Source organism: Leuciscus leuciscus, assembly GCF_965113295.1.
Source record: "Leuciscus leuciscus genome assembly, chromosome: 1".
NCBI lineage: Eukaryota > Metazoa > Chordata > Actinopteri > Cypriniformes > Leuciscidae > Leuciscus > Leuciscus leuciscus.
Window position 1 is genome coordinate 51,577,948 of NC_138725.1, and position 27,721 is coordinate 51,605,668.

General features: G+C 38.0%; 1 protein-coding gene and 1 long non-coding RNA gene across 3 annotated transcripts in view; both read left to right on the forward strand.

Moving 5' to 3' along the window:
• Positions 1-10,042, forward strand: part of LOC309476221 — a 56,756-nt gene extending 46,714 nt beyond the window's left edge. For both annotated transcript variants that reach the window (XR_014197968.1, XR_014197969.1), the window contains exon 3: positions 9,999-10,042. This is a non-coding gene — a long non-coding RNA (uncharacterized lncRNA). The remainder of the gene's footprint in view (positions 1-9,998) is intronic.
• A 39-nt stretch (positions 10,043-10,081) lies between these two features.
• The window catches only part of rarab (retinoic acid receptor, alpha b), a 66,871-nt gene continuing 49,231 nt past the window's right edge, over positions 10,082-27,721 (forward strand). Inside the window, exon 1 of the mRNA XM_082138983.1 lies at positions 10,082-10,677. Coding sequence (XP_081995109.1) covers positions 10,527-10,677 — 151 coding nt within the window. The 5' untranslated portion in view covers positions 10,082-10,526. The remainder of the gene's footprint in view (positions 10,678-27,721) is intronic.

The following is a 27,721-nucleotide window of genomic DNA, read 5'->3' on the forward strand; positions in this document are numbered from 1 at the left end:
GACACCCTTGGGTTTCTGGGAAACAGTTTAGGTGGGAGATCACAGAAAATAATAGGCCTATGAGACCGACACAAAATTATGTTAAGACTTTTCTATAGCTTTTGGTTACCATGGAAACATATACATGTGTAGAGGCATGTATAGTCTCTTTTCTCTCTTATTCCTTTAATTCACACAAACACTAATAATTAGATTCTAAAATGACTTAGGCAATTATTTTAGGAAGGTGACGATATGACACTACAATGTGTTCCAGTCACCAAAATTAGTCACTAATTTTAGTATTAGTCTGTAACGAGGTATGTTGTTACGGGAAGAAGGAGGCGGGAACCGGCGAACATTTAAAGACTTTTAATGATAAAAATAAAACAAATACAAAACGAAAGTAAAAGACAGCAGCCCCTCACGGACGACTGCTGTCACAATAAACACAAACAAAACATCCAATAAAACACAGGCCTGTTCCTCTCTCGCTCTTCACTGTCGTCGCTCCTCCTTTATGCTTCCGCTCCTCCGTGAGCGATACGAGACCGGTGCGTCTCGCAGGTGTCGCTCATCAGAGTAATCACGCCACCGGCCTCGTGCCGCTCTCTCACGGCCCTCGGCCTCGTCCTGCTCGCCACATAGTCATATCAGTTCAATGATTGTGTCTTCATTAAAGCATATGGATATGTATTGATATCTTTATTAATTCTACAATTATGTACCATAACAACTGGTACTTAGGAATTTTGGACACATTCTTTCTTATATTGATGGATGCTATTAATCTTACTGACCACCAGCAGACACTCACCATCCAGTCGGAAATCAAATAGGTGTGTGTGTGTGCGTGCGTGTGTGTGTGCTTTGCTTCAGCTATGATAAAAAGACATGCACTCTTGCATTGCATGTTCGTGCATTTTGGGGGCAGAGCAATGAAGGGAGGGGTGTTTTTGTTTGGGTTAAACACGATAACTTCACCTTTAACCATTCATTTAAACATTAATTTAGCAATTTTATCAGCTATAACATGAAAATAATGATCTGCATATTTGTCAGAATTTCAATATCGGTACATTCCAAGTTGGTATCATGGTAGTGGACAGAAAACATGGTAACAAACATGTTTTTGTAAGGATAGGCCTGCTCCTAACATGCAGGCTGCAAATGCATTGAGTGAATAGTGATCACATGTGTATCTATAGATCAAGCCTTTCTTCCTGTCTAATTGAAACGCTCCCTTGGCACGCTCTATATGCATGGCGTACACATGCATTTAGCTCTCTCTCCCTCGTAAAGGTGATAGTCCTCGTTTAGTGCGTAGATTTATTACCTCTGCTCATCTCATACCTATAGTAATGACCTTTGAAACTACCTCCCCTCTCTCACTCTCGAACCCTCCCTCTCTCCCACTTGTCTCCTTTACCACATGTCTGCCGTCTCAATTCATTTCCCTTCATTTCATTTGGCTGTCTTAATGGACGAGGGGAAGGGGAAATAGAGCCCATTACTGGGCTATGGACTTTCATCATCTCTCTCGTTCTCTGTCTTTCCCCCCTTCTCCCCCACCTCCCCCACCTCCCTCCCTCTCTCTCTCTCTCTCTCTCTCTCTCTCTCTCTCTCTCTCTCTCTCTCATGGCTCTCTAATGGCTAATGCTAATGAACAGAGACATCTTTAACAAAAAGACATTGAAGCAAAAAACAACCTTTTATTTCAGAGAGGAAATTGTGTTTTTCTCTCTCTCTCTCTCTCTCTCTCTCTCTCTCTGTGTGTGTGTGTGTTCAGCAAGTACTTTATCTGACAGTGGCGCTTGTAGACACGGCCATGCCAAGTACAAAGTATTGACCTCTGGCCTTGAACAAATGCTAATCAATGAGTCCAGCAGTCCAAGTCCAGGAAGTCCTTGGGGACGGCATTCAAAACCCCCTCCGTTTGTGGTCTAGACAGCAGCCAGATCCTTTAACTCTAAACTTCCATTGGCTCATTACATTTACATTTATGCATTTGGCAGACGCTTTTATCCAAAGCGACTTACGTTGCATTTCAAGATACACATTTTTACCAGTTCTTGCTTTCCCTGAGAATCGAACCCATGACATTGGCGTTGCAAGCGCCAACGCTCTACTGTTGGAGCTACAGGAAAGCTAATTCAATCAATCCACTTACTCCATAAAACGTGTCAGGAAGATTGCCAGTTCCCTTAATTTTGTTTCTCTCTTGCCTTGCAATATGTTTACACACCCTGTTCTTTCTTTTGAAAGGTTGCCAGATACTCTAACTCTCACTCCCCTTTAATGTGTGGTCTCTTTCCAATGGCTTTTGGCCTAACGTTTCTTGCAGCACACTTAAGTGTTCCCAGAGGAGTTTTCTCATGGAAAGAGTGTCACTTTCCTCTAATATTCCTCCCCTCACATATAGTTTTGTGTCTCACTGTATAGTTTGGCTGCATACATGTATTGAGGGAGTTTTTATATCTATATGTGTGTGCGGAGTAAATGACGGTCAGATTAGGGAGTGTTTTATAAGGGCGGTTTCTTCCCAAGTGGTTTTGGTCTGTTTGTAGCAAGAGAGCAGTCGGCCCAGACGTCATATATCATTGTGTGTGTGCAAGTGTTTTATTTTTTTTTGTGTGTGTGTTTTTTTTGATAAGTGATACTTTGAGACCCTAGAAAGATAAGTGGCAATGTAACCTTTAAAGACGTGGTAGAAGTGGTACTAAAGCATGCTCAACAAAATAGTTATTTTAGAGATGTATTGATATTAAAATTCTGTCTGATATGTATTTTCAAGTTATGGCTGAAAACTGATAAATACTTATTAAAATGTTGTCTTGGGAAAAAACAACAACCTTAAATCAGTCATTTTAAATGTTACAAGTAAACTTGGCATCACAGTGTACAATAAATACTGTTGGCAGTTGCAGTCTGTACCACTGTTGCTGAATGTTGCTTTCACTAACTCTGACATTTAAGTCATTCATTACTGCAAATATGTGAGACATGGACCAATGCCACAGGCAACTTCGGAAAGTGAAAAGGGAACTCTGAAGTTTGTGTGTGTCTGTGTTTGAAATGTTTGTGCGTGTGCGTGTGTGTGTGTGTGTGTGTGTGTGTGTGTGTGTGTGTGTGTGTGTGTGTGTGTGTGTAAGCTCCTAAAGTAGGTCCACATGTCTCTCTCAGTTATGTTGAAATAGCAAAGGTCAAGGTTCCTGAATCTTGGGCCACGAACCTTGACCTTTTGTTATTGCACATTTCCCTCAGTCTGCCAGATCATCTGTTCTCTCACACACAGACTCAGGCTCTGTTTTCTCATCATCGCCTCAAGATATGCCATTTCTTTCCCCTGTTGTCATTCAAAAATAGTCTCCCTGGTCCAAGAGACAACCAAACACCATGTTTTGAAACACATACGTGTACACAAATGTGTATATTTCAGCAGATATACAGCCTAAATATGTACGCACACACACACACACACACACCCACACACAATTGCATGAGATTCATGTGGTGCTGGTTAAGGTAAGTACTAAAACATTTATAAGATAAGATTGTGAAGGCACATTGCTGAAGAGCATGCATGATGAATGAATGATGTCAATGTGCCTGCACTGTATGTGTCCATGTACGGAAAGATTGATAATTTATGACTGAGGTCTAGATTTCTAATGAAACATCATCTTCCATACAAATATACATGGTTGATTGACATTGCATGCCTTTTGTTCATCAGATCGAAAGTACATGTATGAGCAAACTGACCTTAAATAGATTTTAGAAGGTAACATTTTAAAGACTTATATTTATAAAACTGTTAAAAATGAAGAAGAAAAAAAATCCATTCCATATGATTTTAACAACATCGCAAATGTTGAAGTAATAAAGAAATCCAACGTGTGTGTGTGTGTGTGTGTGTGTGTGTGTGTGTGTGTGTGTGTGTGTGTGTGTGTGTGTGTGTGTGTGTGTGTGTGTGTGTGTGTGTGTGTAAATAGAGGGCATTTCTGATGGTTTGGTATGAAACATGAGTTTCTCACTCTGAGTGTGTGCATGTCAGTGTTTTCGCTGAGCTGTGCATCACCTTCAAGTCTTGCGTGTATGACTTGCATGGGAACTAGTGTGCCTTCACCCACACTTACTTTCATTGTCAGATTATTTGTGTGTGTATGTGTGTCCCTTATTCACTATAGTGAACATAAGCACCTCTGATTATGCCTGCCACCTCTTCTGGCGAGTGTTTTGATTCTAACTGTGTGTTATGTATGTGGTGTATGTGCACTGCTCGTGTTTATATCAACGTGTAATGGGTATGTAAATGTAGTTTCATAAAGATCCAGCAATATCTCTTTGGAAGCACATTTTTCTCACATGTGCTGATTGAAGTTTGATCAGGACATAATGACATGTACACTACCGTTCAAAAGTTTACTGTCAGTTATTGTTTTTTTGTGTGTGTGTTTTTGAAAGAAGTCTTAAAAATGTTATTACAACTTAAAATAAAATGTATTTATTTGTTCCTGTGATCAAAGCTGTATTTTCAGCATTATTACTCCAGTCTTCAGTCACATGATCCTTCAGAAATCATTCTAATATGATGATTTGCTGCTCAAGAAACTTTTCTTATTGTTATTATTGAAAACAGTTGTGCTGCTTAATATTTTTGTGGAGACTGAGATACATTTCTTTTATGATTCTTTTATGAATAGAAAGAATGGATATAGATAGAACAACGTTTATTTTAAACATAAATCTTTTGTAACATAAATGTCTTTACTGTCATTTTTGATCAATTGAATGTGTTCTAGCTGAACAAAATATTAATTACTTTATTATAAATCCAATAGACTTTAAATTGCCTCACAAGCCTAAACCATGATTGATAATTGCTTTGGCATTAGAGGGAGGGACATTCTTATTCCTTAAAGCATTTGATTGTACCAGACTTTTTAGTGGATGAGTCATCAATATTTTTGGTCCATTTTTTACGGAAGAAAAAGACTGAACATTTCAAAGGTATTTGCATTACATTTTAAAGGTTTTATCTGCTAAAGATGAATTTTTTCAACTCTTAGGAGAACACTAGCATATAGATTAGCCTCAAATCTAACAGTCATACACTAAAAGCTTTATTTACTTGATATTGTTTCTTGTCATAATAAATCTAATAACATCTAGTGAGTTTATGCTTAAAACTGTTCCACCGTCTCACTGAAACGTTTTACATAAATGTCTAGCTACTCTTTTTCCTTCTTGGTGTCTTCATTTGTGTCTATCTGTCTTTCACACAAATATGAGTCCTCTAATCTCTCTTTATCACCCGTTCTCACACACTCTCTGGCATTGAATTAGTTTGAATTAGTGAGTTCATTGCTATGTAAAGGGGACCAGTGGGGTTTAACCTACTTAGTACGCCGTTTAATAATGTATGAGTGAGATTTGAGAGCCGTGTGCAGCACAATAAGGTATCTTCACTCTCTCTTTCTCGGCTTTGATCTCTCCCTCTTGCTGCCTTCTTTTTATACTTTTTCTCTCAGTTTCTCGTTCCGCCTTCGAGCGGTACATCCATGATGCTCTGCATGCCTTCAGGGAGATTCATAATCCATATTCCATATGGGAGAATGTTTGAAGTAGATTTACTTGTGCAATATTTCGTATCTGTTGTGTAGTCCTGAGAATAGATGGGTTGAGTCGAGCAGAAAGACGCCAGATATGGTCATGCAAATGGACCTGAGAGTTGTGGATAAATAGACGCTAGGATAGTGATGAAGCACGACTGGCTTGTAGACAGACAGACGGATTACAGATAGACACTCTTTTTCTTTTTCATTTTTTTTTGCTCATCACTGGTTCTTCAAACAGTGTTTTTCCTCCTCCTTACAGTTTGCGCTCTCGCATTTTCAGGTTATGCCCAGATAGATAGTGTTAATGAGGGTTTCTGACAGACGGTCTGTGTGAAGATCCTGCTCCGTGTTCCTGAGGGAACTCTACAGTTAACAAGCTCACTGGGGAAGACCTTGGCAGCATTTTCCCACGCTGTCAAGCTGGGTTCAGTGCTCAAGAACAGGCCCTGAGTGTAAATTTGCAGTCTTTCTTTCTCTAATTTCTCAGTTTATTTACATTCTTTCTGAGGTATGATGTCAAACTGGATGTATTGTGATGTTCCAGATGTCTGTCAGTTAGACCGTAAGAATGGAGAACACATTCCTATGGTTATTAAACCAGAGTTCAGCAGTCATTGTATCTAATCTGTGTGTGGTCTGTAGTGATTAACACTGTTTAATATGGGTTATAGGTTTTTCAATGGCTTGATAATGATATCTACAGAGCAGGGTGACAATTTGACTATGCAGACTTTTTGCGTTTTCTCTGGATATTTGGGGAAATTCTGATTTAAATATAGAACAGAGCTGAGAATACTACACTGTTATTGGTACTTCTTACTAAGAACATCAATTAGATTTTAAATATGATTATGAACATGGGGTTTTACTGATGCTAACTCAGACAAGCATTACAGACCAACCCAGAGGAATGAACTGGAGATTGCCATGTGATTTTCAGTAAAATATGCTCATGACTTATTAAAAATGATTGGATAAAATTCTTATGTGGCCTGGATTTAATTATGACCTTAAAACATTTTTGTGTAGAGAATTCAAATAAAAAAAGAGGTAAACACTTCTCACAATCAACTGAAAAGTAAAAAACCTCATTTGAAAGCAGTTACAGGTTGTAACATTAGTGTAAGGGGCCGTTCACACATTGGTGTGTCTGAAATTGTGTACTGAGTAGTTCTGCATTTGAATTTTAACTTACTTCGTGACCGTTAAAAAAGTATGTTCTATATAGGATGAATGTGTGTAGTTTGTATGTAATCCGGACATACTACATTCGCCATGTTATCGTTATCATGTGAACTACCAGCGTCAGTTACGTCGCTTCGCCTCCATTCATAAAGCCTAATGGGATAGTAAAGTGTCCATCAAATGTGAGCTTCAGAATCTCGCCTGAAGAAGTAGGTTATCCAGCGACTTTTTTGCCTGCTGTTTTTTTAATACTGTGTATTTGGACATACTATTCTGTTGGCGTACTGTTTTTCGCATGCTATATATTCGATTTCGGAAACTAAAACTGCTAAACTTTTTCTGTTTTGGCCATTCAGTTACATGACAACAGCGTGTTGGGGGCCCGAAAATGTTCATTTTTGAAAAACAGGTTTCAAAGTGCAAGTTTTTGTTGATGATAGCGTTATCATCTCTGCAAAATACAAAAATGTGAATTTGTGAAAACGGTGACGTTATGCGAATGTGTATTATGTGTTCAGTCTATAGGCGCTTAGTTTTTCTTTACAGAGTGACTTCGCTGACGCTAACTACTGGCCTGGCAGCATAATACAGCGTTTTTAATCGTTGTCAAAGATCCGTGTGAACAGAGATCGTTTTGACAATGGTGTCGTCTGTATGCGAAAAACGCGAAGGAAGAACTTTTCCGTTTTTAGTACATTGTTGTCGTATAAACGTACCCTAAGTCAACATAACTGTTCCTAATGATTATACAACACGTTCAGTATGGTACTCTTTAGTTACTATTGACACTAAAATGGCTTGAATTAGTATTTCTATCATTTACATTTACATTTACATTTACATTTAGTCATTTAGCAGACGCTTTTATCCAAAGCGACTTACAGATTAGGACAAAATTAAGCGAGTCATCATGAAGAGGCAAAAACAACGCAAGTAGTGCTCAAAAAACAAAGTTCAGGCATTATTCAGAGTAGCATAAACCCGACAAGTGAGGTTTTAAAGGGAAGGGGAAGGACATTTTTTTTTTTTTTTTTTATTATTATTTTTTTTATAAGGTTAAGTGCTCACGGAAGAGATGGGTTTTCAGCTGTTTTTTGAATGTTGTCAGGGATTCTGCATTCCGGATGAGGGTGGGGAGATCATTCCACCAGCATGGAACTGTGAATGAGAATGTTCTGGAAAGTGATTTTGTGGCTTTCTGTGATGGAACCACGAGACGTCGCTCTTTGACCGATCGTAGGCTTCTGGTAGGGATGTAGACCCGTAGGATTGAGTGACAACTCTCGGAGTAGTTTAGCATGGTATGACAATGTTAATGTATTTGGTCTTGGCGGAATAGATCTGCTACACTTCTGCTGCTGTTTATTATTGCGGCCGCTGCTACAGAGCAAGTACAAAGACTTGCTTCTGTCAGTACATTCACAGACAAGCTGCTGTGAGCATGTAATACATACTGCTACCACACAAATTATGTACATGAAATTAACCTTAGCAGATCTATGCAGGTGGAGCTGGGAGAGATGTCATTTAGCAAGACTTACAGCAAACACAAAACCAAACTATTTAAAGGGGTGGATGATTATGATTTCACTTTTTTAACTTTAGTTAGTGTTTAATGTTGCTGTTTGAGCATAAACAACATCTGCAAAGTTACAACGCTCAAAGTTTAAAGCAAAGGGAGATATTTGCTTTTAAAGAAATCACTTTTTAAGGACTACAACAAACGGCTGGTGGGACTACACAAACATTAGTGACATCACCAACCCTAAAATGTATATAAACCCCGCCCCCTGAACACGATTTATAGATTATCAAGACAGAATAATGCTAATCAATGACTGGAAGATAACTACACATAAGCTACATAAATTCATCAACTAACCATTCAGAAATGTCCTGTTGCATTCTACATGTTGTCACCTCTTCTTGAGTCTCTCCATCATTGTCTGAATCCGGTTCGAACATAAAAGGCTAAAGGTTTTTGAAATTTTCAGTGCATGTCTGTGTGAATGCAAGCTGTTGAAGCTCCGCCCTCTGTGCTGGGAGCAGCAGCTCATTTGCATTTAAAGGAACAGACACAAAACAGTGTGTTTTTGCTCACCCTCAAAAATTGACAACCTTAAGATGCTATATAAAAATATCTGTGGGGTATTTTGAGCTAAAACTTCGCATGCACACTCTCGCATGCACACACAAATACTTATTTTACATCTTGTGAAAAGGGCATTATACCACCCCTTTAAATGCTAAGCAGGCAAGCAACAGAGACCAATCAGTTTGTGATGTGATTACAGATTGAATGAAGGACCTATCAGTCTGCACCATCTAGAGTTTCATGACTGAATTAGATATGTATTCATTTAGTAACATTAAATACATTTACTTTTTTTTTTTTAAGTGATGTTTTTTTCAGCAAGGATGCATTACATTAACTAAAAGCGAAAGTAATAACATTTATAATGTTACAAAATATTTATATTTCAAATAAATGCTGATCTTTTGAACTTTATAATTATCAAAAAATCTTGAAAAAAGTATTTTTTCACGGTTTCCACAAAAATATTAACCAGCACAACTGTTTTAAACGTTGATGTTTCTTGAGCATCACATCAGCATGTTAGAATGATTTCTGAAGGATCACGTGACAGTGAAAACTGGAGTAATAATACTGAAAATTGTAACAATATTTCACAATATTACTGTTTTATTGTATTTTTGATCAAATTAATGCAGTCTTGGTGAGCATAGAGACTTCTCAAGAAAAACATTTTTTTGTAACTTGCAGACTGCAGACTTTAGAAACCTTTTAGTGTAGTTGTTCTTTCTGATTTTATACATGTTAATTTAGGAATGAAGACTGAGACATAATTTAATAATCCACAGCATGTACTTCTCAGGAATTGTTTAAAAATCTGGAAAAGCATTTATGATATAATGACAGCAAAATGAAATGAAATTGAATTAAAATTGACAATGATAGTTACTTAAAATATTAATAATATATACAGAAAAAGTATGTTATCCATTGACAAGTATTATTTTAATTGGCACAAGGTAGAGCTACATCACATTATCTGTAAATCAGCCATGTACACCTTTTTCGTTTTAGCTTTGTAATCAAGTATCAATTTGAAATGCATGCCCGCAAACACATCTGACAACTAAAAATGTCCTCTTCTCTGTTCCTTTCCATTCTTTTTCTGTCTTTCTTAGGTCACCGGGTTGGACTGACTCACTCTGATAGGTTAGACCCAAGAACATTTTGTGACCTCTGGTGCACCGCGTCTCGATTCCTCTTGCGTCACATCGTCCCTGTCATTCCTCCTGAAAGCTGGTGGTTTGGAGTGAGCTCAGGTCCCCGTGAAGTGTCAAACCACTCCGCTGCTGCTACATAACATCCCTGTCAAACAGTGCTGGAATATACTGCCTTACACACTTTTATTCCAAGAAAACATTGGGATTGTATCCAGAGAGTTACATAACACCAAAACATATAGCGGCACACCTGTGAGCCGCACACTGTGATCGAATGGCGTCATAACCACTCACACGCACCCTGGATCACCAATCATTAACCTGTCTCTGTCTTACTGCCACAATAGTGAGCGCCCAGACGGACAATCGCAGACAAAGCTCTCCTAGTTGGATTACCAAAAGTAGATCATGATGGGAAAGTAGATATCCGGCATCACGGATAGCCTGCACAGAGGTCTGGGACTCGGTGTTGTATCTGAGCGTGCCATGTCTGGAAACGGCAACCCTTGCCCCAGCCCTTTAGGGGGCTTCCCTATGCCGCACTACCCTTACTTCTTTCCTCATATGCTAGGAGGACTCTCCCCTCCATCACTTCCAGGACTTCCTGTCAGTGGATATAGCACTCCATCTCCTGCAAGTAAGTATCCCTCGTTTCCGGTGTGAAACATCTGCGACTTGCTTGCTATTAGAAAAATGCATTTAGGTGTGTCACACTTAAACAACAGTGCATGATGGTCTGAGAAAGTGTTTTCTGTATGCTATTGTGAAATGTACAAGAAATACACAATAAATAAATACCCGGTACCTGAGGCTAATCAATCAGGACTTACAGTTGCAGCATAGCTAAACCTTAAAGGAACAGTTCACCCAAAAATGAAAATTATGTCATATATATATATATATTTATTATTATTATTATTATTATTATTATATTTTATTTTTAAATCTTTAAATCTTACAGGCTCCAAACGTTTTAACGATAGTGTAACAGATAAGTCGTTCATATGACTTGTGTGCTACTGTTTATTCCAAGACTTCTGAAAGCATACGATAGCTTTTTGAGACAATAGTTAGTCAGTGAAATCATATGACTATGCTGCTCTCCAATGAAATATTCTGTATGATTCAATTCAATTCACATTTATTTGTATAGCACTTTTCACAATACACATCATTTCAAAGCAGCTTTACAGAAAATGCATGAGTCCACATCGCACAGTCGCTATGATTGGTCTTTTACAGATGTGCTCACTACAGTCTATTCTTGTAGATATGGTGGATGCTATTTCTGTGTGTACTTTAAAAATCACCCACTGACCATATTAAGCCTCAGGAGAACCTTGGATTAAATACTGTTGAAGCCCAACTTGAATTTTCCAACAACCACTATGGGACCATTTTAAAATCTTTGAAGAGAGTCTAGCTTTTATTGCTTTGAAATTTGGCTCTTTATATCTTTTGAAAATCTACTTCAGCATAGCTTGCGTATGCATACATTTATGAAATACACTTTAGATCAATATGTTAGAGTGACTGACTATTTAAAATCTCTCTGAAGTTTTGGTTCATTTTTGATTGTGATCTGACAGATGTTTTTATGCTCCGCTTTTTTCTCTGTTCCACTAACATGCATTGAATTTGATTACAGCCGTACATGATCCTGATGTATCATAAGGTCTTAATGTGTCAGATCTCATTGGTTGTTTGGCCTGTTCTGCACTTTGAGGTGCAAAAACCACCGGAATGTTTTTGGGCAAAACCGAGAAGCCATGCTGCCCACAGTGCCTGGGGTTCTGAGCGTCCTTATGTGAACTATAACTGTGTGTGTTTGCTTGGAGCTTGCGAGTACTTGATTTTTTACTGAATGAACCATGAAAAAGTCTACTATCCTTAGCTTCTTTAATATAAACAATAGTAGGGCTGTTCAGTACATCCTTATACTTAATATCTTTCATTGTTTTTGACAATATTTAATATATTTCTTTGATATTTATTAATTTGCTCTATAGGTTAAAAGGAAGAACCATCATCAAGTATAAGTACGTAAATGTAAACATTGTTGCTTTGTGGCGCTTTCAAAACATTTGAGTATCCCAACCAGCCCAAAGTAATACTGGCTCAACCAATGGTGTGAATTTGGGGCGGGACTATCTATTTGAACTGATGGGACACACCTAAACTTTTTTGAGAATAGATTTGGTTAATGATGCAAATCACAATTTTAATTTCATTTGAATTGATTCGTAAAAAATGACCGATTGAACTGATTCACGGAAATGAACCTAACTCTACTAAATAAAATAGCAATTTTATTTTTAATGACGCAAATCACTGAGTCAGTGTTTTTAATTGATTCATTTTGAAAATGACAGTTTGAACTGATTCGTGGAAATGAACCGAACTCTTACACCAATTTTTGCTGCTACTGTCAAAGAAAACGGTCATTTTAAGTAATGACGGCAATCACTGTATGAGAGTTTTTATTTGATTCATTAAAATTGACTGTTTGAACTGATTCATGGAAATGATTCAAACTCTTATGCCGTTCTTTCTACTGATGTGTAAATCAGAGATGCTATTAAAACATGTTGTAAGACAAGTTTGTATCACAAAAAATAGTCCGTAGGAAAATTTACTGGCCAAATAAAAAGTAAATTTAAATCACAATATGTATTAATATTATATTATATAATATATTACAGTTACAAGGCCATAATGAGTAAATTATACAGCAGGATGATTTCTAGTTTCCCTTGTCTTCAATCGTAGCCTTTCAATCATCCCTGCCGAGAGAAAGATTTGTCATGTGGTTCAGTGATCTGTGGAGACATCCACTTTGCATACTTGTAATGACAGTACATAATGTTTTGACTCGGTGGGTGGGAGCACATCTTGAGTCAGCTACTGATGCAGTGGCTGCCGCCAACCACCGTCGGCAGGGAGGATTTGGCAGTCAGTCAGCGGCTGCTCCCTCCTGGGCCTGGAGCTACTAATGTGCCTCTCTGCATAGTGCTATGTGACGAACAACCCTCTGACGCTCTTGGGGGCTAATTATTACACACCCCATGCTGACTTGCGGAAAGGCTCCGCACACTGTCAGGCGAGAAAAGGTGCACATCAAAAATTTGGCGCCCCATGTGAGAAAAGGGAGTTGGGGGTGTTGTGGGAACGTTGTTATTTTGCTTACAGAGGATGATGCAAAAGTTTGCATGGAATTTCCTCTGGTAAGCCTATTAGTCAAGGAGACTGTATCACCGCGAATCCCAAATAAGTTTGTTGGTTTGGCTTTGGGAGCTGTGTTTGCATGAGGCCCAAATGAGAGAACATGGATCGATGGGGTGCGGAGCATTTATTTATCATCTTCCGCAGGAGTTGGGCTATGGAATATTGATGGATATGGAGGTGCCTGTTATTGTCGAGCTCTCCTAACTTGACTTAAACAGCCGCTTGAAGGAATCCCCAGAGTGCTTCTTGTCACTTGCTGTGCTGTAATGATGTGTCAACTGCCAGGCACAGAATTCAAGCAGCTGGAAGGTATGGTGATTAGATTTGGGCTCAATGGAGTTATGCAGAACTAGCAGACTTCTACTTCCGATTTGGGCATCTTAGTTAGCATGATATGTGAGTGTTTCAGTGTGGTTTCTAGAAAGGAAGTTGGACCCCTGTCTTCCTGATGAAGATTGAAAGTGATTCTAACTCTGATGCTCATGCATGTACAAGGTTTTATAAGTCTCGGCACTTCATTCATGAATTATTCAGCTATCATCATAGAGGCTATACTAAAAAAAAAGCAAGTGACCAGATTTCACAAAGTGTCAGTGAAGTATGACATGAATGACTCAGCTCTTTTTGAACACCTCTGAGGTCTGCGAAGACTCATTCGGATTTCATTAGTGTCGCTAGCAAATGTAGTGTATTTTGCAATTCGACAAACTGCACTGAAAAAAGTGTGCTTCCAAAATGCACATGGGGTTTGACATGACATTTTCAGAAGTGCCCTGCAGTGTCAGATTGCTATACTATACTATACTATAACAAAATGTTCTAAATTATTTATGGGTAATAATTACCACATTAAATAAGAGACAGCATGCAATTTATTCATTTATTTATTTATTGATTTAATTGATTTACAAATAACATTATTTATCTATTTATTAATAACAATTGTTATTTGTTTATTTTTATAGTTTGTGCTCAGGTTCTCAGTCTCCACCAGTGTTAGCGCAGGCTAATGAAGTGTGTTACCCTGATCAGGCCTGTCAGGTGTTGTGTTCTTTTGAGTCTTCAAGACAATTTTCAACAAATCTAGGCTGCTGTATTTTTTTGTATAGCCTTAATCGTTGATAGCTCCATTTCCTCAGATTCAAACTTCTGTTCTGTCACAAGCTCCCCCAAGCACCACTTGAGTTAAATATAGAACGCTGTTTAATGCCACAAAGTGGTTAGCATCAGCTACCAACAACCCCTGCCTGCTTCCCTCCAGGGTCCCTGCAGAAAGAAAAGCATAGAAATATTCAAAGCACGGCAACTGTGCTCAGTTCTGTTGGGAAATGAAGATGACTCTCCTTGGTTCGGTTTATTAATTTTTGATATGTTGTTGCTGCTGTGTCTCATTGGCTTTTCGTAAGCAACAGCAGAGCAACAATAGCAGAATGAGTTGGCTAATGCGACAGGAGTGTTTTTTTATACTACTACATTTGCCTCGATGTTTAGGGGACCTTTAGCCTTGACGTGTAGCTGTGCTGTGTTGAATCATTTGCATGATTGAGATGCATGACAAAGCCAACAAAATGTTGAATCCCTCTCAGTGCTGAATGCACCCCATGTCTATACTTACATCTCAGTTTATTGTCACTTACAGCACTGTTAAGTCACCTTTATTTATGTAGCGCTTTGTACAATAGAAATAATTTCAAAGCAGCTTTACAGTGAAAACAGGAAAAGGATTTAATTATGCGAACAGAGGTCATTTCGTCTGGAAAGCAGCTCTAAAAATAAAAACGGCGTCATTGTTCAGCTGAAGTCAGTTGATACAGTTCCGTTGTAATGATCATCAATTATTAAAATAGTTCATTTTATCTATAAAGCAGCTCTAGAGAAAACAGTGATGTCATTGTCCAGCTCAGTTCAGCCCTCATACAACAGCGTCAGTACGGTCAGATCAATCATATTGCTGAATATTAAGTGTCCCCAACTAAGTAAGCCAGAGGTGACAGTGGCAAGGAACCCAAACTCAGAGGTGACAGAATGGAGAAAAAACTTGGGAGAAACCAGACTCAGTCTCTTCTGGCGAACGAATGAACACAGTGTGATTATGATTCAGGCTGCATCACAAGTCAGAATCATTATTTTGGATTGATAGCATTTAAAATAATTCATCCTGCTTGAAGATCGGATTTGTCACGCCGGTACGGAGCCGAAGCTGCCCATAGAGGACTTTTCTGGTTCTTGTGGTATTTGCTGAGGATCTGTACCGATGGCTGTCGATTGTTCTTGCTGACACGGTCTCTGCTGACATTCAGGGCTGCGTTGTGGGTGTGTCTATAGGTTCAGGTCCGGATCCGGCTGACTACAGTAACTTCGGGATAAGGATGAAACCGACAGACTAATATTAGCATAAATGCCATTCTTCTTATGATGTAACAAATACATCGGGTGTTGTGTTGTGTACAAATAGAGAGTACTTCATTCATTGTCACTTTAATTAACAAAATTATTATTGTTTAATTACCTCATAAAAATAGTTGGATAATGTTTTTTTATGATTTGTTAACAACTTATTAACCATATAAGTAATGTACAGTATTTTTAAACCACAAGTATGGGTTGTTAATGGGTTATTAGGAGTAAATAATACTCACTTTAGATTAGGTCACAGAGCATTGGAAAATGTAATTAAAGGTAGGGTAGGCAATTTCAGAAAGGCTAGCAATAGCAAGCTAGCTTTGAAAGCATAAGATCTAACTATAAATGATAACTATACACTAATAGTTTGCAAATGATTTGTAAGTACTTTATTTCTGTATACTTATAAAGTGTTACTTTAGATTTTAACTTATAGCAATATTATAGGAATAGCAATAAATTGTCAAAGGTCTCCTAAAGAGCGCTGTCCCTTTAAGAGCAAGTTTATTTCTTAGTTCCGTTGAGCTCATTGGGTTTGTATCCTGAAGAAAAGTACAACACCCTCCATTAATGTTAATTTGAGGTGCACAGTAAACTGTTTCAGACTACTTACACCAACTCTTTTATATTAACTAAACTAATAATTCTAATCAATTGGTTATAATTTGCTACGCTCAATTTTTTTCAATGACTATCTAACTAGCATCCCAGAGGTCCCTCCTCTATTATAACGAGCACTTATTTTTGTAATTCAAACTGAATATTTATCCATCTTTTTATATATTATGTTTTGATGCCTAAATTCACTTACTAACTATTCATTTTAGAGTTTTAACTTTCTTTTTTGCAAGAGTAGTATATCCATTATACAGAATATTCCCACATGAACTTTGACCTTGTTACCAAACATATCCAAAACCTGAAGTACACTTCTGGCACTGCGGTTGACACATCTCTCTGGTGCTCGTCAGACTGGTGGTTTGCAGTCCGTGGCCGATACAAGAGCCGCCTGTCCTACACTAGCTGCCTGGAAGACATTTTGATAGATGTCATGCTACAGTCGTTGACTCACAGTTGCTTGTGTGGGGAGATGGGCCTGTCAGAGGGTCCCTGGTTCCGCTCTGGCTCCTAGAAGTGTGAAAATGCTGCCTGTCTGCTCTGGCAGGGGCTGCCCATGTCGTTTAGCTTTCGGATGTCATCAGGATTCCCGTCTCCTCTGAATGAGGAGCAGACCACCATTGTTTGTCAGACCTGCTGTTTCTACTCCTCTTCACAGTGGATAATTTCTCTGTGCTGGCCGTGTGGATGATGGATCTGCATCTGGCAGCCTCAGCCTGGGACGCGCCTGGGCTGGGCGTTCAGCCTGCGGGCCTGTCAGGGTGATATTTATGTTTCCTAACCTTCCAACCAGGGCCACCATGTCACTAGTTCATTCATATGTAGGTTAGGATGTTTAATCACATTTCAGTTGCGATTGAACTGTGAGATAATGTTGAAACTATTGAAATAATGAGTCTCAAGTAGTAATTTGCATTAATTTTGATAAATTGCCCAAATGCAAAATGGAAGTACGAACCAGACCAAACATTTTAAGTTGGTCTACAGTGATCAGTGCTGGGGTGTAGTGGTTAGCGCATGTCCAGACACATCAAGCTGTGGTGCTCATGTCAAAAATGCCGGTTCAAACTTATAACATCAATAAAATGGCAAAGAGTTAATCTACAATCTGTTTTTGGTGGAAAAATTGTTGTCAAATGCATCTATTTTTCAGATGCCTGGATGAGGAATTGGCAGAGCGAGTATCTTTGATGCCGGGAGAATTGTCACTGCTCATTTCCGTGTGTCTAACATGGTTGCCCTTCTCTGGATGCCCGGAGCAATGGAGCGAGCTCATGACAATCTCACTGTCACACTTCGCTCATGTCTGAGACGAGCATGTTGTTGTTGTTGTTTTGAGCAGTCTGATTTGATACATGCTGATGTTGTTTACTTCTACCTCACTTTAACGCTCATCGTATTCATTTCACAGCCCATCTCTGATCTGCAGTCATCAGTTTGACCCAGTCAGTAGTTTTATAAACACAGATTGTTATATAACTTCTAAAATTCTTAAAGTATTTAAATGAGCGTCATCATATTTATCCCAGTAGACATTTAGCTGAAGTTTATTTCTTGTGCTATTTCATCATGTGTTAGTGGTTAACTATTCTGTTTGTTACATACGGCAAGGGTTGTCATAACTCTTAAAGGGATGGTTCACCCAAAAATGAAAATTCTTTATCGTTGCAAACCTGTATGACTATTATTTTCAGTGGAAAACAAATACAGACTATTTAAAAACACCTTTCAAAACTACAGTTCATTGTGACCATGTTTGTCAAGCCCCATAAAGGATAAAAACACCAGAAAAGCACCAAAAAAGTCCTTATGACAGACCAAAACAGGTGTTTTTAAATGTTTTTTTTTTAAGAAATCTCACCACAAAAATATAGTAAAAACAGTAAAATTATGAAATATTACAATTAAAAATGTAGTGTATCCTGTCACGTCAAAGCTGAATTTTCAGCATCATTGTCTTCAGAGTCACATGATCCTTCAGAAATCATTATAATATGATGATTTGCTGCTCAAGAAACTTTTCTTATTATTAATATTGAAAACAGTTGTGCTGCTTAGTATTTTTGTTTCAGGATTCTTTGATGAATAGAAAGTTCAGCATTTATTTGAAGCAGAAATCATTTTTAACATTATAAGTGTCTTTGCTGTCACTTTTGATAAATGAAATGCATCCTTGCTAATAAAAGTATTAGTAATTTCCTTAAATTATTTATTGATTTATTTGAACATCTTTCAAACTTTTGAACAGCAGTGCATAGTGTGTAAGTTAAGCAAATAATAAGAAAGTTTTATGTTTGGTAAAGTATTACTTGGCTACGAGGCTAATATTATTAGGGCTTGATTTTATTTCTCCGTTTTGTTTTGGTAATTTTTTATTGACAATGAGCTATTATAGAAAAGACTGTATATGTGTTGGGGGAAAAAGAAAAGTGGGAACAATATTGGGAAATGACTTGGGCCTTGACCCTGCATCGTGTCTTAGCATGCATGTGAACCGTTGGGCCACAGCCCTGACTGCGCTCCTCCTCCTTGTCAACATGCCAATTTATCTTGAACCCATCAACCGCAAATGTTTGTCTTTACACGTCAGTCCACGGCATAAGTTCTGAGCGCTGACAAGAACGTAGTTTCCTTTAAGTCGGGTCTGTGTCATGGTGTCAACCACACACTCCCTTTTCTACTCATCGTGAAAAGGTGTTACAAGCTGATGAGAATGTGTCTTGGCATTTTTTTCAGCACTGGTAATCATCAGACAGTGGGTCTGTATCGCAGTGCATCCTCTGGCTGGTCAGCATTTCCATCTAATGAGTCACTGACCCAGACCAACAGGCATATTCTGCTCGCGTGCAGCGCATCTCATGTTGGCTCAGGCGGCATCAACTGATCCCAGTGTCCCCACAATGTGCAGCGGGGGGCAACCAGACAGGGTGGCGACCGTACAGCCTGCAGGCATCTTAAATCACCCTGGGTCAGGCGGCCTCTCGGAGAAGAATCTCTCCTTTGGGTCTTGAATTTCTTGCTTTTCTCTCTGTCTCTCGCTCATGTGCTGCATCTTCATGGCTAAATGACAGCACCCTTTCTGACTATCAGAAACTCAAGAGTTTATTTGTATTGGAAGGGGTTTATTTTCTGTTTTTTGTGTGCGTGTGTGCGTGCGTGCGTGTGTTGGCGTTGGCAATTGGGTGTTTCTTCAAATATAGGGACCTTGTCCCAGGTGTTGATTTTTATTAAAACTTAAGCATTATATTTTTGTTATATGATGATCACATTAGAACTTTTTTTCTTGCCTTTTTTCTTTTTAATAGATTTGTTTGATTTTATAATTGTTATCATTCTCAATCTTAAAATTTGAAAGCCCATCTTTTTTCTTTTTTTTTTTATGATTTTTTATGATTTTTGAAAAATATTTATTTTATTTACATAAGAGAATCTTTACTATATACTGTTCAAAAGATATTTTTAAAGAAATTAATACGTATGTTACATTAGTTCTATTTCAAATAAATGCTGTTCTCTTAAGCTTTTCTATTCATCAGAGAATCCTGAAAAAGTATTCCTTAAAAATAACAAGCAACTCAACTGTTTTCAACATTGATAATAATCAGAAATGTTTCTTGAGCAGCAAATCGTCATATAAGAGTGATTTCTGTAATCATTCAGAATGATTAAATAATGATGTTGATAATTCAGCTTTGACATCACAGGAATAAATTACATTTCAAAATATATTTAATTAACAGTTATTTGAAATTGTAAAAACATTTCACAGTCCCAAACTTTTGGGTATGTATTATACATTTATTTAAATTTTGTAAAACATTACATTAACATATTATGAACATATTTAAGTGTGTGTATTTAGGATATGTAAAATGCTATCTATGAAATTAGCTTCAGCAGGGCAAGGGAGAAGAAACATGTAAAATGTTATTTACATCACATTAAATTATTGCATAATTAAAGGTTGTAGATTATGTCATAGAAATTATGTTTATGGCGGATCAGAAAAAAATTACAAAAATGTATTATTCTTTTATGTATGTATGTCCAAAAGTGGCCATAGTTGAAGAAACCCAGAAGAAGATAAACTCTTAATAACTGAAATCATAATAGCAGCCATTATTCAATCGGTGAGATGCGTTCAAGTGCACAGCAAAGGATCTTTCCGACAACCTAAAGCCGTCACATTCACTCTTAAATACATTTAATGTTGAGGACCCCTGGACCCCTCCATCATGATGGAGCTGGATATAGGGCAATTTTAGTGTACATGGGGAGAGACACTGGGATTCCCTTGAGAGCAGGAGGCTCTTATCATGCCTTTGGGACAGGCCTCAGGGTGACACTGTTAAAAGAACTGCACTCCCAAGTCGCTAAAAGCCTGTTAAAGTAACTGCTGTTATTGCTCCTATTCTGATCTCTCGCTCATAGACTCGACCTTCACTAGTCCTTGCATTGGAAATGAGGGCAAGCACGAACACTTGGCACTGAAAGGGAGGTGTGTGTGTGTGTGTGTGTGTGTGTGTGTGTGTGTGTGTGTGTGTGTGTGTGTGTGTGTGTGTGTGTGTGTGTGTGGGTCAAATCTGATTAGTCTAGCATACTGTAGGGGTGTGAAAAGCATTCTCTCACTGGTACGCTCAGAAAAAGTCTTCACACTCCGTATAGCCTGCTGCTTTTATATAACTTGAAGGGTTAGTTCACCCAAAAATGAAAATTCTGTCAGTAATTACTCACCCTCATGTTGTTCCAACCCCGTAAGACCTTCGTTCATCTTCGGAACACAAATTAAGATATTTTTTATTAAATCTGAGAGCTGGCTCACTCCTCCACAGGCTGCTATGTTATTGAAACATAAGAAAGTTAGAAAAGTTAGAAAAGACAATGTCTAAAATAGTCCAAGTGCCTACAGTGGCTCAACCATAAGTTTATCAAGCGACGAGAATTATATTAGCTGCGTATTAGAATTGATCTCCGTCCACATTAAAATGACTGAAAACGAGGATCACGTGACCATTCACCAACACTGGGCATGCGCGTGCCGGTGTAAACCTGGTGTAAACCTAGAGACTTTCAAACATAGACTGTAAAAAAATGCTTTCAAACATCAAAATGTCATTTATTAATATGTATTTGTGTCAAAATGACATATAAACATATTTTCCTATTCTATTTCGACTGGAAACGCTTCCAACACGTTTGCGTGTCGCATGAAAAATAGGCGTCGGTTCTATTTCTAGCATGCACGCGTTTTCCGCGCGAGACGCACCTGAGACGCGCCTGAGACGCGCCTGAGACGCGCCTGAGACGCGTCAGTTTCTTACTGTAAGAAACTGTTTCAGCAGGTGGAGTTTACTGGTACTGAATATTACCTGTGTATACTCTCCATGACTGATGACACCCAATCATAGAGCCGAGCGTGAGCGTTTGACCTGTCTTCACTAAAACGCCCTCCGGAGATTCAAAATGCAAAACGGCGTCGGCAGCGTTTCTAAACTTCTCCGTTTTAGGTCTTCGTTTTTGCCGTTTTAGTCTGGACGGGAGGTGCAAACGTAGCAAAAGGTCTCCGTTTCTAAACGAAAACGCAGTAGTGTGGATGGGGCCTTAGGCTCACTATTGGCCGACGCTGGTCATGTGTGTGATGCATGTGAATCTGGCCAATAGTGAGCCTACGTTCTGACGTACAACCAAGAAGCGCTGCGCTGTTACACTACGTGAACTCACTCATCAAAAATATCTTAATTTGTGTTCCGAAGATGAACGAAAGTCTTTCGGGGTTGGAACAACATGGGGGTGAGTAATTACTGACAGAATCTTCATTTTTGGGTGAACTAACCCTTTAAAGTGATCATAATTAGAGTATCAGCTGAGGTGGTTTGGCTTCTGACTCATAAAAAGGCTTTTGTGTGCTTGTATATGATCCAGATCTTCATTAAGCTCCTGTCATGAACTGAAAAAAGTTCATGTCTGCTGATCATAAAACAAAGATTCATTGATTCAGTCCTGCAGTTTGCTCCTGACCCATATTACTTCCGCAATGTGATGATGGATGTAAGTGCAACAGGATATTCAGTGACAAAAAAATGGACTAGGGCTTGACTTGATTTTATACATCAGGATTGATTGGCTCGTGAAAAATTTGTGTAGGTACTGTACCATAACGGAGACAGACCGGCCCACATGACTTAGGTGATGTCACTGGAAAAGGAAAGTTGTTTTAGAGAGGAAGTTAATAAAGCTTTTTTTTTCTAGGTTAACATACGCAATTTAATTCTGTGCAGTAAGAGCAAAAATAAACGTTCACTTTGTAGGTTAGGTTTTTCTTTGTAGCTCTGTTCCCAAACTGTTTTGTGACGTCATACTTGTAAACATAATCTTAAATATTCTGCCTGTTAAGATGCCTCGTTTTGGTCTAAATCTAAGGTGGCATTGCGTCCCTTATGGAGAAGACAGTCCCAGAATGCATTGCATAGAAACATACGTTCAGTAAGTAATTAATCCAAATTATTTATATAATATTATAGTATGTATTCATATTTTAAATTAGCTTTTATTTTTTATATTTTCAGTTTTTGATTTTAGTTTAGTTTGAGTGATTTTATGTGCTTTTTTATTAGTTTTTTTTTTATATTTGTATTTTGCTTTATTTTCATTTAAGTTTTAGTAATTTGAGTGCTTCAACTTATTTTATTTTATTTCTAGCATAATATATATTTTATTTCAGCTTTATTTCAATTGATTGAAGGTTTTTAATAGTTTTAGTTAAGAATAACAACTCTGAATCAAATCTGTAAAAAAAAGTTTTGATTTATGCTAATTAGGGGATTGCACTGATTCCAGAAAGGTGCACCACTTTGTGAGCTTAAGCAACAGTCCATTGGAATCAGTTGAGTTGAGTCTGTTGTGAAGTGCTATTTGTGTGGCAAACAGACTTGCTGTTTATGTTGTGTGTTTCAAAATGGTCCCTAATGAGAATGCATGTATGTTAGGCTATGTTTACACTAGTGCATTTTTATTTTAAAATGTATAACTTTTGCAATCCCTGATGTCCACACTACTCCAGAATTTTTGACCCTCGAAAATGGAGATTTTTGTGGCTGCCCACATTCGCAGGGGTCTTCTGGATCATTACGCATCCTTCCCTGATTTGTCAAGCCCCTATAATGACCATTACGCTGCCGGAACACAACATTAACAGACCAGCCTTGATGACCGTGTAAACAATAACATGGAGATGAAACAGCAAGCTTTGCTGACTTTGTTGCCCTTTTTAGCAGCCGTTAAAATGCTGTTAATTTCTGCATTTTATAATACTGCAGGTCATGTGATATGCCTTTTCAGTTGTGTAGTGGATGGAAATCTTTTTGGAGATCTCAAACACAGTGGAAATGCCAATATGGACGTGGAACATTTTCATTTTAAACGGGTCTTATTATGCTCTTTTACGAAGTCTTGATTTTGTTTTTGGGGTGTACTTGAATATGCTTTCATGCTTGATTGTTCAAAAACACATTATTTTTCATATATTTTACATTATTACAGCTCCTTTCTGCCCAGTCTGGCTCGAACACGCCGGTTTCGATGAAGCCCCTCTTTCCAAAATACAAAATGTGCTGTGATTGGTTTCCTGGCCCAATGTGTTGTGATTGGCAGCGCTTAGCGTGTGTTCGGTAAATGTCACGCCCCTCCATATCTGCGAGTTCTTCTGTAGTGTAAATATGAATAAGGATGGCGTAAATTTAAAACCAATTCAAGCCCGATTCAGACCCTGACAATGTTAACGAACAGTAGGATCGTGCAGAACGGACGTTTCAGAGTGGTATGTTTTTTTTTGTAATTTTCTTATTATAGATACAATGTTATTCAATATCCACCATTTAATCTTAAAGGGGTGGTATAATGCCCTTTTCACAAGATGTAAAATAAGTCTCTGATGTCCCCAGAGTGTGTATGTGAAGTTTTAGCTCAAAATACCCCACAGATATTTTTATATAGCATGTTAAAATTGTCACTTTTTGAGGGTGAGCAAAAACACACTGTTTTTGTGTCTGTCCCTTTAAATGTAAATGAGCTGCTGCTCCCAGCACAGGGGGCGGAGCTACAACAGTTTGTGTCCTGAAAATTTCTACAACTTTTAGCCTTTTATGTTCAAACTGGAGTCAGACAAAGATGGAGAGACTCAAGAAGATGAGACAACATTTCTGAATGGTTAGTTGATGAATTTATGTAGCTTATGTGAAGTTATCTTCTAGTCATTGATTAGCATATTCTGTCATGATAATCTATAAATCGCATTCCCGGGGGCGGGGTTTATGTAAATTTTAGGGTTGGTGATGTCACTTACCCGGGAGGAATGTCGTGTAGTCCCAACCAGCCGTTTGTTATAGTCCTTAAAAAGCAGTTTCTTTAAAAGCAAATATCTCCCTTTGCTTTGAACTTTGATCGTCGTGACTCTGCAGATGTTGTTTATGCTCAAACAGCAACATTACATACTAACTAAAGTTAGAAAAGTGAAATCATAATCAACCACCCCTTTAATATTTGTCAGAACACTAAGGTAATACAAACTGTAATCAATCACAAAACCATGGTTAATTTTCCTAAGGAGCAGTGAACCGTCTTATAAAAGTGAGAGCTTACAAAAACAACAGAAAACAAGCTGTTCTAAATGTTGGGGTTACATTGTTCAGGAACAGTGTTTAAAATAAATTTCAACCACTCTAAGTTCGACAGCCTTAGGAAGGTCAAACAATTGATTTTTTTTTTAAATGGGTGGAAAAAACAACGTCTCTTTTACATTGCGACAAAACGGTCTTCTCTAATGCAGATCAACCAGGCCTCGTCCCCTTTTTTGCGTATTCTGTGGGCGGGGATTATTTAAATGAGTAACACTGTGACTTCATAAGATCCAGAAAAATTGCATTGTAGTTAAAATGTGCCGTTCGTTGTAGTTCTTGAAAAGGGGATTCTGTTAAACATATATCCCTTTGGAGTTGACTTTGAGCTTTGTAATCTTGCACTAACTAAAGTTGAAAAAGTGAAATAGCATATTAGGACCCCTTTAAAACGCTGTGTTAAAATGAAAACGCACTAGTGTGGACATAGCCTTAGAATGCATTAGAAATCTTATCAGTTTCCCTTGTCACTAACAAATTGAGGGATTACAAATTTTGTTTATAGTGTAAATTCAGTGTTTGTTTTATTCATAAATTGTTTAAAGGTTGACATTTTTATATGATTTCCCCATTTTCAGCCATAAATGACTTCACAAAGGCAATTCCTGAGCTTTAAATTACTCAATTTATGCATGTCAAAGTTTTTAGTGCAGAAAGAGGGGCGCTAGGAGGACATACACATAGTATTTACTCATACAGACAGCCACACACACACGTACAGACGCACACAATGTCCCGTAAATCAGGGCCCCGGGGGGAAGCCTGCTGCTGTTAACTCCTTAAGCAATTTAATAGGCCTATTTGGGCGTGTATTTATAGAATGATTTAGCACGTGTTGATTTCCTGCGCTTGTTTACTCTGTCTTCTTCACAGAAAACCTTTATGGACTTTAAAAGTTTTCGGTAGCAGTCGTTGACAGGCAAGGAAGTGAATTCAAACTTGTATGAACTGCATGTGCCACAAAAGAGAGTTTGTGGGACCGTGACATAATCAGCGTTTGTCCTCATAAGTGTGGCCAAAACCACCAACTCTTTAGTATGTGTTTGATCGCTTTTTAATTGCTCTTTATGTACATAAACCCACATATTGAAGAGGATCACTATAATTAAATGCCCCAACATTTGCGTTAAGCTGCATGAAGCCTCCACATGTATTTCTGGCCTGTGTGGGCCACAACATTACTGGAAGTTATTATAGAAACACTCATTCATACAAATACAAATGTTTTCTTTTTCACATTTTCAGGTTTTCTCGGCTGTAATGATTTATTTGACTCAAAAATGAAACTGTAAACTGTTACGCACATTATATTTGCTCTTGACCTGATTTGTCAAACTGAAGAAATTACAACCAGGTGTAATTGTCATGCTTCTAGTAGTCCCTCTTTCACTTCTTATTTTCTCACGTTACAGAGCTGGCAATAGTGTACTGTATAGTCACAGAAGCGTACGCTTGTATGTGTGTGTGATGTGTGTGAGAGGTTATTTTTGAATCTTCATTGACAGATGTTCCCAATCCAGCTGTGACAGCCTCCACCCGCTCTGCATTCCATATCACACACACACACACACACGCACACACACACTTAAAGGAAATGCTGGTATGTTGCAGGCAGGATTTCTGTTGTAACAGATGAGCTGATACAGCAGGTCTGACTCTAGTAGTCCCTGAAACAAAGTGAAAGTGTAAAAAATTTTTTACAAATAATAATAATATTTTGTTGTTTTTATATTTATTCATATTTATTGTTTTGGTTATTATTATTATTATGAATTGCATGATTTCTATGTAAAAGCATTTACGATGCCTCTGTGTGATGTGTCTTATTATATATTACACAAGGACTGTGCTGGAGAGTGCACTTCAGTGGAGAGTGGCCAATAAACACCCTTTCAATCAAGGAAATGGATACAGCAGACAGCTCTGCTTAAAGCATGCAATTATTGAGACGCAAAGTGGACAGGAGGAGCCAGTGTGTATGTTGGGAGCACACCTGCGACCACCCAAATTTATTGCCTATGTTCGTAATTGTCAGCTGCCATCAGTAGATGAGAAGAAGCTGCTCTTTTATCGGCTGGAAGTTTATGTGTGCATCTGTAAATCGTCTCTGAGCATTTGGTGCTGTTGGACCTCTGCTAGCTATTGAAGTGATTGATTTCTGGCGGCAGTATTAGAAGAACTTTTAGAACATTGTAAGATAAGAACTTTTGTTGGATGCCTCATCATGGCTCATTCTAGTGGTCAACCCATGTGAGTTTTTCAGTGGCCGATACCAATACTGATATCTAGAGAACAAGGTAGCTGATATAATGCAAATAAGACAGTTTCATGATAGCAAATGAGAATTTGAAATTGAAGAACATATTTTACACAATATTTATTCAGTATTCACAAAAAAAGTGGACATATAAATTATCTGTTCAGAAAGCTGACAGCAATGAACTGCCATTTCTGTTAATTGGTCCAATATGCTGCGAAAATGCTAAATATCAGGCTGATATATCTGTCTATTACAAGTCCAAGGAACAAAAGCTAATGAAAACTTGTTTGATTTCAAAGATGTGGAAAGAAGTCCTTTGTACAACCAAAATCTGGAAATATAACAAGCATTTTGTAATGACCTTGCATAGGCTATAAGCAGTGAAAGTTTGCTATTTCTTGCTCACACGTGTGGTTTCTTTCTGCCTGGTACTTTGCGTTTTACTTGCTCACTGTGCAGCAGGTGGTATTGCCTTTACTGTGTAAATTTGCTTGCCAAATTGT